Genomic DNA, 13,835 nt, shown 5'->3' on the forward strand with positions numbered 1-13,835 from the left:
ATACCCAAGATCTACCATCCCCAAAACGATCAGTGTACAGGCGCAATCGGACTCGCCGGCGTCACCACATCCTCCTCCTCAGTCCCAGGCTCACCCTTCGCAAACTCCTGCGGAATCTTCTCCGACAGGTTGATCGCCACAAAGCTCTTCGGCAGCTTCACAGTGTGAAATTTCGCTCGCAGTGTCTCCAGCACATCCTTCCAGTTCCCGTGCGGCGTCAGAGTGCGCCTTGGCGCGTTGCCGATGCAGTGTTTGCTGTCCAGCTGCACATCAAGCGGGTCGAAAGTGTGGCAGCCGGGGCTGATGGAGATGCGGATAGAGTAGTTGAAATTGGACTCTGGGTTCGATGGGTCGATGTCTGCTTCGGCGTTCTCGGACTCGTACAGCTCGAAGCAGATTTGCGAGAGGTAGTCGAGCTCAGGGATAGCATTGCGAGCGATCTTCGTTTGGACGCCGCCCTCCAGGATGCAGTTGAGAAGCGTGTAGATGTGCGATTCCTTGGTGAAGTAGATGAATGATTTGGCATCATCAGATGCCTGCACTTCTTCAAGATCTGTGACAATCTCTTTGAGCAGAGGCAAACTGGTCAAGAGGCCAATCTCGAGCTTCTCGGAATCTGTGATGCCGTACTCTTGCGGTCCAATGAAGTCGAACAAGACCTTGCTCAAGCCGTACAGCTCGTTCAGCTTTTCAAGGCGGATGTCGCTCCTCAGCTTGGACTCCGCCGCAGTCCCAGTGCCCTTGTACAGATTGAAGTACGAATCTTCAGCACTCTCTCCAGCCATTGCTGTGCGGGCAGCAGTCTTGATATCAGCAGATCGCCGTTTGATGCCCATTTTGTGCGATAGCGAATGCCGCTCCTTCTCAACGGACGGTCCGAGGTTCGAGGATGCGGTGCTCGCAGTGCCACTCCTCGAAGACTTGTCCGTCTTCTTGATCTCGTGGTCACCCTTGGCGTCGTCTGTCGGCTGAATACCGTTGTGGGTCTGCGCAAACTCCTCTCTAGCAACGACCGATTCCGTGCGTGTGAGTTTCCTCGCATCCCCGCCTTCTTCCTCGAGCAGGATGCTTTGGCTGGGCGTGAAGATCCACTCCAGGAATTGGCGATTGTGCAAAGCGTCGAACTTCATCGTATCATACAGCTCGCTGATCTTGCTGGGGTCCACCTTCTCGGGGTCCGTGAATTCGTTGAAGAGCTTCTCCCAGCGTTCCTTAAACAGCTCGGCGTCTTCGCCCGTGCACCACCTAGATTGGACAGACGAGGCAGAGTTCGGGGGCTGTGGTCCACCATTTGAAAGCGTGAAGTCAGTGTCTGCGCTGCTTGTGGCAGGACTCTTTACTCGCTCGAGAGCACTGACAGCATCCGATGTCTGTAGCTTCGCGAAGTTATTCCGCATGACTCTGCGGTGGAACTTCATCAGATCGACAACATTGCGGACAACAACGTAAGGCTCCGGCGTGTTCTTCGGCCATGCAAACTGCTCCGGTACAGCGTAGCCCTGTCGCAGCAGCCCTTTGAGCTTCTTCTTGACCTTGTCCATCTCATCTTTGGCTGCATTTGAGTCGTCCAGAAGGTCCTTACGAACACGGATGTGATGATCATCCACGTCCTTCTCGTTTCTGAATGTGCCGGCGAAGATTTGAGCGGAAGTGGTGACGCGACGCTCAGAAGAGGTGAAGATTCTGACATCGTTGAGAACATCGCGGTTCATCAGAAGCAGATCGTTGCGCATATTGTCGCCCAGCTCTGCCGCTTGGTATCTAGCAGAGTGTGTTGGCTCACCGCCCCATTTCATAATCAGCTGCAACTTGTCCAGGACCAGATTGTTGTCGGCGGCTGCAGCTCGCGAAAGCGTCACCTCTCCAACCGAGTTACTCCTATGCTGTGATGGCGATGAGCCGCTTTGATCGGTGCCGGTCTGAGACTCTGGTTCAGCGGTAATCTGTTGTTTCCCTGGTTCGACCTCGCTTTGATTCAGGGAGCCAGCTATGGGCTCAGAACCACCGTTTGCGTTTGATTCTTTCTCATGCTTGCTCTTCTTCTGCTCCTTGCCTGCACCATCTTTGCCATCCTTGGGCTTCTTGAACATAGGCTTGATCTGAACCTTCGTGCCGGGCCATGCGCCTTTCTTGGCCAAAGCGTTTTGGAGTATTTTGAGCTTCGAGGCGTCTTCCAGCCCTCCATTGAGTGCCTCTTTGACAGCCACCTGCACTGACTTCAAGGCTGCTTCGCCTACGAGCAGAACCTCTTCTTGGTGACCTTTCAACAAGTCGACGAAAGGCTTCGAGTGGAAAGTGAACTTGAACTTCTGTTTTGGAGTACGATCAGCGTGTCTTACCACTGCCACCATGCCCTTCAGCTTCCACTGCGATTTTGAAGCTGGCGCCGGTAGCACACTCGGCACCTCTACCTCCGTCGGAGGTTCTTCCAATTCACTAGACGATGCTGGTCTCTCCGGCGAGTTGACACCTCTTACATTCAGATGCGAAGCAACTGGGGGTGGAAGAGAGTCGTGCTTCGGGACGGAGGTAGGTGGGATCTTTTGCCAGCTGGAGGCACGTTCAAGCGTGGGCGGCGAGGTTATGGGACTTGTTGTACCGCTCGGACTGCGTGCTGAGGCAGGATGTCCCACCTTGTGCGCAGCGTGACTGACATGATCGCGAAGCTGAGAGATACTGCGAGATCTGAGAACTTGCTTGAGAGTATTTCGATGGTTCCCTCGCTCAACGTCGACCTTGCTAGCCTGGGTCTTCTTCGTGCCGCTGGCGTTGTCTGGAGCGCTGGTAGGAGGGAAGCTGTACTCTTTGTCATCCGTCTCGCTCGGTGTGGGTTGGCCTCCCCAGCGTAGCTTCTCTCGTATGAACATGGCTTTCAGTATGCTGGCACACTTGTCATAATATTCATTGTTGTCTTTCACAAAGCTCCAGCCATTGACATCGATCACGTAGCTCGAGTCGCCAACGCGCAGCAAGTCAAATCCGCAGACTCTCTGGCCGAAGCCAGATGCGATCTTAGCAGCCATGACCTGCTCTTCCTTTGTGAGTGACGTGACATATCGCACTTCCTTTCCATTGGGATTCCGCTTAACCACTCCATCGACGACAGGAGATTTGCGGGTCTCAGCGTGGCAAAAGTCAGGCCCAACCGTATAAGCCTTCACATCTTCTGCATTTTCCACCTTAAGGAACTGCTCGTAAATATAGCTGGACTCCGAGTCGGAAATCACGCAAGGTATTATCAGTGTCGCGTCCTTCTCGCTTGACTTGTTGTTGACCTTGCGGAAGAGTCTTCGACCACCGCCACCTTGCGATTTCGGGTAGTAGATGTTGATGTTGTGATCTTCGCCGCTGACGGGCTTTTCAACAAACGGCTTGGTCAATCGATGACCATCGACGACGAGTGTGTCGTTATCGTCCTCCATGTGGATGTCCCTGGGAGGCGGCAGATCGCCACCACGGCCTTCAGAGCCCGTCATTTTCACCCCGGTCAGCTGGTACATCCGCTGTGAAATGTCCATGGAGAGCGTCACTGGTCCGCCATCACGATTGATTTCGAGTCTGGCTGGTGTTGGAACACCGAGCTGGTCCAGAATCATCAGGCATAGTCTCCGGTCCCACAGCACGGTCTGCATCGGCACGTCGTTCACGCAGAACGGTCGTCTCAGCTTTGCGTAGGCAATAGCTTTCTCAAGTGGGAATCCATCGCTGAAGAAGCTGATCAAGAAGTCGCACACCGGCCAGTTCTCGACGTTCTCATCAAGAATGACTTTGTCGCCAAATATTACCACGTCGAAGTCGTTGTCCTTGCCCATGAGACGATTGAGGATATTGCGCGAGGGCTTACTACGCGCCTTGCTGTCCAGGGCGCAGATGCCGATGGTGCCGATCCTGTTTGGATTCTTCTCTGCAGTTGGCCGCTCCATGGAAGCTGATGTGCTGCTCGGACCGCTTGTAGAAATGCGACGAGATGGAACAGGCATACGACCTCGACTCTGTCGACTCTCCCTGGTGAATCCTGGCGTAGGAGAGGTGGGAGCGGTGACAGATGAGCTGGCTGAGGTAACAGATGGTGCGGTCGTGCTGATGAATTGTGCTTCCTTAAGCGAGCTGTCTAGTGATGGTGATAGAGCGCCGTTCTGGCTCTGCGCTGTAACAGATAGATGCTGTGTAGCAGTGGTGGCTCTGTTGCTGCTGTCTGCTTGCGCTGCTTGCTCGTCAGCTTCGACGGCAGGGGCGTTGACATGGGAAAGCACACCGTCCTGGTCGGAGCTTCCCACGACAGAGCTGGGAGCGCTCTTGCCATGAGGCAGTGAGATCTTCTTGAGATGCATGTCGACGAGCCCCGGATCAGATCGTCTCTTGCTCGTGCTTGCAGTCTGGCTGTCGGGATCTGGCACGAGAGGGCTTAAAATCCCAGAATCTCCAGCTGGATCGCCATGAGTAGTCACACCAGCTCGCGGCAGCTTTGCTTCTTCTTGCTGACCACTGATGGAGCCCATGATTTCTTGATCCACACTCCTGATAGAGTTGGAGCTAACCCCTTGTTGCCGCGGGACGGGCTTGAGAGCGGGCGGTGGCATGGAGAGACTGGCGCGCTCGACATCACCAGATGAAGGCTCTAGGTCAGCATGTCGAGCCTTGTGTTGGGACGATGGAGCCCTCTGTAGAAGCTTGAACGATGACTGGGACCGCTCCGACTCGCCCGAAGTTGTGCGAGACAGCGGTTCGAAGTTCGAGGCCATTAGGACTACGGATCATCTGGTGTTGTACACAGCTGCATCCCCAAGCGTATGGTGTTGTTCTAATAAGGGACCCGTTCTCGAGAAGTTCACTCTCTGGGCCCGGCCATTCACGGCCAAATTCGAGCATGTGATTTTTGCATCTTATCGATAAGCCCAAAATGGTTTAGCGGCTTCGCGAAGTCTAAAAAGTTACGACAGCAGACTCGAATGCGCGAGCTTCTCTGGGAGCGTCGACGGCAGCAATGATGGATGTAGACGGTGAGCACGATGCGCCGGTCGCGAAACGGCAGAAGCTCACCAACGGCACCACCAAAACACACCTCAAACCTGGCGCCTCACGAGTCTTTGCTCCCTACCGAACGGTTGGTCTGGTCTCTCCCACAGCGGTCCCATTCACCAGTGTCCCCTTGGGCAAGACGACCTTCCAGATCACTACCTCTGTCGGCCGGAGCCTGCAAACATACGACATTCGCAAGGGTTTAAATCTCGTCTTTATCACCAGACCGCAGACGCCCGAGACCATCACCGCCAGCGCAGCATGGAAGGAACGAGTGCTTGCGGCATGGGGTGGACATACACCGGGCTCTGGGGTCGGCGTGTGGGTGTTCAAGCGAGGCAAGAAGGACGCTGAGCTTGAGCTACCTAACGGCTGGGATGAGAAGATCAAGTGCTTCGGCATCTTTGGTTCGTGGATTGTGGGTGTCTGCGAAAAGAGAATGCTGGTATGGAAGAGTGCGACGTTCGAATTGTACACCGCACTACAAGGCATATCTCCTGTGCCGCTCACAAAATGCATCGCAAGTCTGCCCACCTTCTTGAACAAGGTTGTGGTTGGGCGTCAGGATGGGAGCGCGGAGATATGGAATGTGTTGAGTGGCAAGCTTGTATACACCATCTTTCCACCTTCATCAACATATGGAGCCGTCACAGCCATCGAGCCGACCCCAGCTCTGTCTCTGGTTGCGATTGCATACGAAAAGGGCGCCCTCCACATCCATGACATCCGGACAGACCAGACAGTGATTCAGCTCAACACATCTGCTGGGGCAGCGGTCACCTGCATCACTTTTCGAACCGACGAGTTAGGCGCCGGCGACGACGGGCAGGAAGCTGGTGTGATGGCTACGGCATCGACAAATTCTGGCGACGTCACGCTGTGGGATCTGAATGAGGGTGGGCGCAAGGCTGGTGTGCTCCGTGCTGCTCATGCTCACCCGACGCCGTCGTCTCCTGGTGGCACCAGCAAAATTGAGTTCCTGGCCGGCCAAGCAGTACTGGTGAGCAGTGGACTTGACAACAGCCTCAAGACGTGGATCTTCGATGAGACACCTTTCAACCCCATACCAAGGATACTGCATTCTAGGAGCGGTCATGGCGCGTCAATCACGAATCTGAAGTTCATTCCCAGCGCTTCCGACGGCTCTGATGATACCGGGAAATGGCTGATGTCTGCCAGTAAAGACCGAAGTCTGTGGGGATGGTCTCTCAGGCGCGATGGACAGAGCACCGAACTCAGCCAAGGCGCTCTTCAAAAGAAGGCTAAGAAGCAAGGTCTTCTCGCTGCTGGAAGTCGCGACAGTCTGGAGGAACTCAAGTGTCCACCAATCACAAGCATAGCCTGTAGCTTGAATCGAGACGGGGGCATAGGTGCAGTGCCCGGGAAGCATCCTGTCTGGCACGCTGCGAAAGGAAAGGGTGTTAGCGCCGAGATCAGTTCCATGACCGGCTGGGAAAGTGTGGTCACCGCGCACGAGAACGACAAAAAAGCGCGCACTTGGTTCTGGGGCCGCAAGAAGGCCGGCCGCTGGGCTTTTGATACCGGTGATGGAAGCAATGTCACCTCCGTGGCGATGTCTCCGTGCGGCACTTTCGCTGTCGTTGGCTCAGAGAAAGGTGGCATAGAAATGTTCAATCTGCAGTCTGGACTTCATCGCCAGCGATATCCGGCTCGATTGACGCCGATGCAAGCCAAGCAGCTGAAGCTGGACATGGTGAAGCACGGTTTAGAGGAAGATGATGATGGCAAGAGAAAGTTCTACCGCGGTCAAGGCAAGCATGGGAGTGTTGTCGTTGGCTTAGCCGTAGATAGTCTGAACAAGACTATGCTTTCTGCCGGAGCTGATGGCAAGATTAAATTCTGGGACTTCGCATCCGGACTGCTGAGCAGCGAAATTGACTGGTCCGCCTTTACGAGTGTCAGCGCCATGCGCTACCACCGCGAGTCCGATCTGGCTGCTTTTGCTTGTGCGGACGGATGCGTCCGAGTGGTCGATATCTCTACCCAGAGACTTATACGTGAGCTGTGGCCTTCTCGGCCCAACATAACAGAGCTGATGGGCGCACGCATCGTCGACTTCTGTTTCTCGAGCGATGGCCACCAAATTGCGGCATGCCTTCAAAATGTCGTCTTGCTGTGGGACCTGCCGACCGGTCACCTGGTGGACGCCTTCAAACTCACGGCTACATGCACAAGTCTGGCTTTCTCTCCCACTGCAGAGTTTCTTGCTACCGCAACAGCTGACTCTGTTGGCGTGGACATCTGGAGCAATCGCTCCTTGTTCACGCACGTGCCGGCCAGACACATCGGTGCAAAGGAGTTGACGGAGATTCTAGCAGCTGACGCCCACGCTCCTACAGTGAGCGGCGACGGAGGTGAAGTACTCGTACAGACCGACCTCGATGAAGAAATCGAAGACGATGATCTCGACTTGGTCAACGGCGGCCCTAACACGGACGTCGACCAACTTGCTTCCGACCTGTTGTCTCTTTCAGTTGTTCCTCGATCTCGATGGCAGAACCTACTGCACCTCGACCTCATTCGACAACGCAATAAACCTGTCGAGCCACCCAAAAAGCCAGAGAAGGCGCCTTTCTTCTTGCCTTCTATTCAGGACCGGCAGACTACTTCGGCCGCTCAGAGGGTTGGCGAAGCAGATGCTTTGGATATTGAGAAAGAAAGAGGACGTGTGCTGCGACAAGCTAAGGAAGGCACGCAAAGTACTTACACAGCATTACTACACGACGCTCGAGACTCAAGCGACTATGCGCCGTTCGTCGACCATTTGAAAAGTCTCGGACCATCTGCAGCGGATATCGAAATTCGGTCCATGCACACCGCTGCTGAAGACGGCGAGATGCTGACTTTTGTTCATGCTTTGGAGTGGTTGATGGCGCAGAGAAGAGATTTCGAGCTGGCGCAGACTTGGATGGCCGTCTTCCTTCGCATTCATGGCGACGTTGTTCTGGCTGATGATAGTCTTCGTGACGCTGTTGAAGAGTGGTCTGCTGTATCGGAACAGGAGAGAAGGAGGGTGCAGCGCTTAGCTGGATACTGCAATGGTCTTGTTGGATACCTTCGAGCTGCTAGAGTGTAAATGAGACAGGAGTGCTACCTTCGACGGAATTGCCGTACTGATCGAGGAGTGCGCTCCAATCGCTGAACGGCGATCACCAGGAACTGCGCTGCCTTCTCACAGCCTTCAGCTGTCCCGGAGAATTCTTCTGATCGACACAACTTCGCCGGTTCTGTGGGATCCTGCCAACCAGCGGTTCCTAAATCGGGCTTTCCGAGAGGGCATTTCTGGCCCCCAACGAGCACCTCACCTTTCGTCACGCAGCCCTCTTCTGTGCCCGCGTCGCAGGTTCCGTACGAGAACCACAACAAGCTTCGAGACTACGCTTTCGTGGATTTCAGCGTGCATGCCGACAGCTGAACGAGGAGCGAGGATTCTTGCGCGACTGGTCAGATCGCTCTTCTGGCTGCCGCAAGGCACACAAGCATCTGCGAGGGATGCGCATGGCTGAAGCTTTTCGTCATCACAGGTTGTTGGACAGTGTGGATCAATGGCTGCTATACTCCGATCATAAACGGTACTGTTCGCTCTGTGCCTATTCCTGTTCCAAAGTTCATCTCCGCTTTCCGTCCCATGATCAAATTTGTCCCTCTGCGCTTCACTGAGTGCGCGCACGTTGAGAGAAGCAGCAGTAGGCAGTTGGAGCCATGGCAGTCAGTCTAGCGCAGTACTCAAGGGAGGTCCAGTCGCGGCCGCGAGCTTCGACGTTACCATCGAGTATGTCAGCCTACGACCCCAGCGAAGTGGTTCCAATGCCCATGCCGGAGCAGTATCATGTCGGACCACGGGCACCTATGAGCCGACCTCACGGCTACAGCTATACATCTATGCCAGCGCAATGGCAGCCACAACGATATCAGTATCAGCCTCTTCCGCAGCTGTATTCTCAGTCAACGCACGCCCAACAATTGCCAGCCTACTACGCATCACCAGCAGAATACGAAGACTGCGAGGAATACCGACCGCCATTACCACCGAGGCACCTCAACCCGATCAACAACCAACAGCCGCCCAGCCCACAAGACTCAAGCCGCTCTAGCTCTAGCGAAGGATCATCGCCATCGTGGAGAACTTCAATCGAGCCAGATCCACTGCCACCGCACAGCAACCCGCAGACCCTCACGCAAAGCCAAAGCGAAGCATTCGCCGATTCGCAGCCCATCTCCGCTGTCCACATAGGCAAAGACGACGTCCGCAACCACTCCACCGGCCTCGCAGATTTCCGCATAACCAGAGAAGCGGCAAAGATGCCATCTTTCCTCTCCACTAAGCCTCTGATCACGGTGACCAAAATCAGCACTTCCAAAACCATAGGCACGATCCGCTTTCACACCCTCACCAGCAACCGCATCGATCTCAACGTCAATGGCCATGAAACCTCGATCTCGCATCAAGGCGTCTTCCACAACCGCTGGGGCTTCCAGGCGACTTCCACCCCCAATGTCGACGAGCGCTGGTACTGGAAGAAAGACCGGAGTACTGGTGGAGCAATGCTGGGGGACACGAAGTGGAATGGCAATCTACTGGCAAGGATGAAAGGCGATCTTCTCACGTTCGAGAAGCCTAGGTTGAGTGATGACAGCTATGAGGAGATTATTGTCAGTGCGGTCGCGATGGCGGAGGCGGCGAGGAGACAGAAGAGGAAGAGCGATGTGGTGGATATTGCTAGTGCGATTGGAGAGTTCACTGGATCAGATGGAGGTAGCGGGGGTGGGGATGGTGGTACCGGGGTGGAGGTAGCTGATTCTCTCAGCGAACAATCGGATAACTGTTAATAAGCGATTGCAATGTCGTGCTGCAGGAGCTCTGGTTCCTCGAGAAGCAATGTCATGCATGTTTACCAACGACTAGTACTTTGTTCATTCCTTGAGAGCAGTCTAGTGACCATCTGTCGTGCCGTTGGTCTTCTCGTGCTCCACTCCATTCACCGCACCACTTGCTTGGCTAGTATAGTCGATCGCAGAGCTGAACTTATCGTCCCAATGCATCTCCCAGTAAGTATCCCAAATCTTCTTCGTTAGCGGGCCAACGTTTCCTCCATTAACCGGCTGTCCATCCATCGTCGTGATGGGCATGACACCCCCCGCCGTCGTACACATGAAGCACTCATCGCATTGATAGGCCATCTCGACCGGCACAACTTCAAGCCGGATCGGAATGTCGTGAGCACGTGCAGCATCGAAGACGCTCTTGCGAGTGATGCCCTCCAGCACGCCTCGATCTGGCGTATATAGCGACCCGTCCTTGATAAAGCATATGTTGTACCCAGAGCCCTCCGTGATATTCGCATCACCGTCAGTCAGGAAAGGGTACGTAGACTTCCGGTCAATAGCCTCCAGTATCCCACGAGTCAAGTCACCCCATTGCAGGTTCTTAATCGTCGGATCAAATGATCCTGGTGGAACCCGTCTGACCGACCTGGCAATGATAGCGTCGCCACCCATGAGCTGCATTTCCGGCGGCATGACCCATACGTAAGGGACCGCGAAGATGTAGAGACTGTTCTTCAAATCTTCGGGTTTCTTGCCTTCAATGATACACTCGCGCATGCCCTCCAAGCCTCTCGTTACAATGATCTCGACGAAAGCATCCTGCATGCCGCCTTTCACGACCATGTCAATCAAGATCCGTCTGACTTCTGACCGAGGGATAGGGAACTTCATGCGCATTTTGGTGCAGCTCCTCTCCACTCGGTCCAGATGGTCGTCTAGTCGAAAGTATCGGCCGTCCCACACGGAGGGTACATCGTAGGTCAGATCGCTGTGCATGAAGCCTTGGTCGATGAGAGGAATGCGGGCTTCCATGAGCGGGACAAATTCGCCCTCAACCCAGGCGATTCCATTCTTGAAGCGGTTCTTGCTTTGCTCCTCAAACGCGGTTAGACGTTCACGGTAGCCGGAGAAGACAGTTCCCATGGAAGACATCGTGCTGAAAGTGTTGAAGATGGAGAAATTAGTGGTTGTTTATTTCTATGAACTCTCGGGACAGCAAGAAGAGAGTTCAGGTCGTGGCTCAGAACATGGGGGACTTAAGTCAGTGATGTGTCCTATGTGAAGTGGCCCATGAAAGCTCACACCTGATAAGATACCTCATACAGGCAATGGTAGACTGCAGCTTACTCGCTTAGGTGAGTGCCCCACCAAGTAGTTTGGCGCTCGTTTCGGCCGTGGTGTTTATTCTGATGATTACTTCTGCTGCCAACCCATTGCACGATTACATGTTTCCAGGCGCACCTGCTAAGGTGTATTGTGTTTCTGAGCAAGCCAGAGCCTCGGAGCAGGTCTGTCGGGAGTGGTGCGGCGCCAAAATGTTGGACCAAAAGCTTCTCAACGCGATGACTGCGAACCCGGGTCAACTTCCAGCACCAAATCGCTGCTGTGCAAGAGTCCGCAGGTACTCCATAGTCTTCTCCTCCTTTTTCCTGTGCTCAGAAAGTCGCTCTTCCCTCTCCGCTTCCCTGGCCCTCAATCTCTCTTCCTTCCTAAGCTCCCGCTCATTCTTCTGCCTCTCTTCCGCCTTCTTCTTAGCTTTGAAGTGATCGACACCACCGTCGCCCATCAGATCGCTCTCCCCAACTTCCTCAGTGCCAGCATCCTTCGACTCGGCAAAAGCACGATTTGACATAGCCGCATCACGCTTCTTCTCCAGCTGCCGTTCGCGCGAGCCTGGCTCTGCACGCGGTGCAAGTTCTTCCAAGCGCTCCTTTTGCGCCTTGCGGTCCTGCTTGCGCTCGTACCGAAGGTCCGCTCGCTGGTTTGCTCGGTCCTCTTCTGCTAATTCTCGCTTGTACTGGAGATCCTGGAAGCCGGGGGCTGAAGGTCCATAGCGTTCTCCCCCAGAAGTCGCAGGAGCTGGGCCTAGATCATCATCACTTTCATCTTCCTTAGAGACGGTACCGTTTCGAGATCCTGATGCGTTAGGCAAGGCGTCAGATACGAATGGTCTCCTTGGTGGACTCGGCCTCCTTGAAACCTTTGCTCTATCATCGGCCTTTCGCTTGGTCTCTGGGTCATACCATCCTTCCGCTAGCTCGCCACGGTTCCATTTATTGAGGAAGCTTTTCCATCTTCCTTGGATCTCGCGGTCGTCCAATGCTGCAAAGTCCAGATCCTTCTGTAGGTCCAGATAGTCTGCGAACAACGCCTTATACGCGTCGAAGTCGTGTCTATGCAGATGGGGACTGCGAAAAGGCAGCTTCTCCTTTTTCTTGTGGTGATGGTGCTTGTGGCGGTGCGGTGACCGCGATCGATAGCGCTTCACATCTCGACCGTCCTTCTCGCTGGCACCGCGCCCCTGGGGTGACCGTGAGCGCTTGTTGCGATTCCTGCTTAGAGCAGAATCGTCCATTGCGAAGTGAATGTGTTGCAAGACTGACGAAGAGAAGTCGTGGAAGATTTCAAGAGCGCTCGGACCACACCCCCGCCAGCCCACTTCACATTACTGTTGCGCCAACACATGCAGTTCACTTGCGCGACAACCTCTTCTCCTCTCACTGCATCCACTGGCACCCGCTTCTCCTGCCCACGTCTAGAGCTTGTACCCGGTCACCGCGCCCAACATGGCAGGTAAGTACTTCCACCGGACAGGCTCAGCACATGGCATACTTCCGAGAGGCTTTCTCTAACAAGCAAATAGACTTCGAGAGCATCGCCAGTATGCCAAACTACCTCCTCTCGTGCACGCGACCGGCCTAACCAAGCCCCAGAGCAATTCGTCGAGTACTACTACAAGACCTTCGACGAGAACCGCAACAACCTCGCACCGCTCTACGTACGTTCTCGGGTATACAGGCTGACAAGAGACCTGGATGTTGACTGGACAATGACAGAGAGATGAGTCTATGCTCACATTCGAAGCCACACCATGTCAAGGCACTTCGGCTATCGTCTCAAAGCTTTCGGTATGATACCTGGCATCGCAATCCACAAGCGTTGAGCTTAAGATAAAAGCTGGTTGGGTGCCTAACACTTTGTTTCTTCCAGGAACTGCCCTTCCAGAGGATCGAGCATCAAGTCGCGACGATTGACGCGCAGCCTAGCAATACGACCGGTGGGATCATCGTGGTAGTGAGCGGGGCGCTGCTGGTGAGCTGTTCCGACTGCCCAGTGCGAGGAGGTGTCGGTCGCTAATTGCGCACGCTAGGTCGAGGAGGAGAGGCGGCCGATGAGCTACACCCAGACGTTCCAGCTCATGCCAAACGACCAGGGCAGCTACTTTGTCTTCAACGACGTCTTCCGGCTGGTGTATCCTGCGGCTTAGGGGGATGAGCGGCATCCATAAGCAAGGAATGCGCCCTCGTCTCTCCAAAGGAGAAGACCGTGTGCATTGTTGATCGCCAGCGGCATGCATCAGGAGTCACTGGATAGTGGGAAAGTGCTGTCTTTGCGCGCAGGTGGCGGCCCAAACTTGCGTGCGGCGGTGCTCGTTGAAGCAGATGGGCCCGCTCTCCGAACAGGATCTCGGAGGGTTGCCGGTCAAGATAGCAGTCCAGAAATGTTGGCATGACCTCACGATCTTAGTGTTCAGCAGTCTCTTTCCCCCTCTCCCGGTAGCATTCTGCCTAGTCCATGCAGCGGTACATCACGAACCCGCCTCGATGCCTGTATTCCACTCAGAAAATACATATCTGAAGAAGTGCAGGTACATGCACTGTGGTACCGGTGGTCGGAGCCCGTCAAAAGATCGTGGCGCTCACGTGTCGCATCAGCCACACTTGGACCCTGACTCTGCCATTTTGAGC

At 54.7% G+C, this 13,835-nt stretch overlaps 6 protein-coding genes across 6 annotated transcripts; 3 read left to right on the forward strand and 3 right to left on the reverse strand.

The window, feature by feature from the left end:
• Positions 1-29: 29 nt before the first annotated feature.
• On the reverse strand, positions 30-4,742 carry VIP1 (inositol hexakisphosphate and diphosphoinositol-pentakisphosphate kinase; the record flags this gene model as incomplete). The annotated part of the gene is made up of 2 exons (XM_064802647.1): positions 30-2,309; positions 2,340-4,742. The coding sequence occupies 2 exons, from the start codon at positions 4,740-4,742 to the stop codon at positions 30-32; spliced, it is 4,683 nt and encodes a 1,560-aa protein (XP_064658772.1).
• A 245-nt stretch (positions 4,743-4,987) lies between these two features.
• On the forward strand, positions 4,988-8,116 carry UTP21 (rRNA-processing protein utp21; the record flags this gene model as incomplete). The annotated part of the gene is made up of 1 exon (XM_064802648.1): positions 4,988-8,116. The coding sequence occupies one exon, from the start codon at positions 4,988-4,990 to the stop codon at positions 8,114-8,116; it is 3,129 nt and encodes a 1,042-aa protein (XP_064658773.1).
• A 698-nt stretch (positions 8,117-8,814) lies between these two features.
• Positions 8,815-9,870, forward strand: LTR77_005404 (uncharacterized protein; the record flags this gene model as incomplete). Its single annotated transcript, XM_064802649.1, has 1 exon — positions 8,815-9,870. One exon carries the CDS (start codon positions 8,815-8,817, stop codon positions 9,868-9,870), a length of 1,056 nt encoding a protein of 351 aa, XP_064658774.1.
• Positions 9,871-9,972: 102 nt separating this feature from the next.
• Positions 9,973-11,019, reverse strand: LTR77_005405 (uncharacterized protein; the record flags this gene model as incomplete). The annotated part of the gene is made up of 1 exon (XM_064802650.1): positions 9,973-11,019. The coding sequence occupies one exon, from the start codon at positions 11,017-11,019 to the stop codon at positions 9,973-9,975; it is 1,047 nt and encodes a 348-aa protein (XP_064658775.1).
• Positions 11,020-11,446: 427 nt separating this feature from the next.
• Positions 11,447-12,442, reverse strand: LTR77_005406 (uncharacterized protein; the record flags this gene model as incomplete). The annotated part of the gene is made up of 1 exon (XM_064802651.1): positions 11,447-12,442. One exon carries the CDS (start codon positions 12,440-12,442, stop codon positions 11,447-11,449), a length of 996 nt encoding a protein of 331 aa, XP_064658776.1.
• A 211-nt stretch (positions 12,443-12,653) lies between these two features.
• Positions 12,654-13,354, forward strand: NTF2 (Nuclear transport factor 2; the record flags this gene model as incomplete). The annotated part of the gene is made up of 6 exons (XM_064802652.1): positions 12,654-12,660; positions 12,731-12,748; positions 12,801-12,865; positions 12,924-12,995; positions 13,078-13,179; positions 13,238-13,354. The coding sequence occupies 6 exons, from the start codon at positions 12,654-12,656 to the stop codon at positions 13,352-13,354; spliced, it is 381 nt and encodes a 126-aa protein (XP_064658777.1).
• Between the last annotated feature and the right edge of the window lie 481 nt (positions 13,355-13,835).

This window comes from Saxophila tyrrhenica (genome assembly GCF_035928015.1).
Source record: "Saxophila tyrrhenica strain CCFEE 5935 chromosome Unknown scaffold_8, whole genome shotgun sequence".
Taxonomy (NCBI): Eukaryota; Fungi; Ascomycota; class Dothideomycetes; order Mycosphaerellales; family Extremaceae; genus Saxophila; species Saxophila tyrrhenica.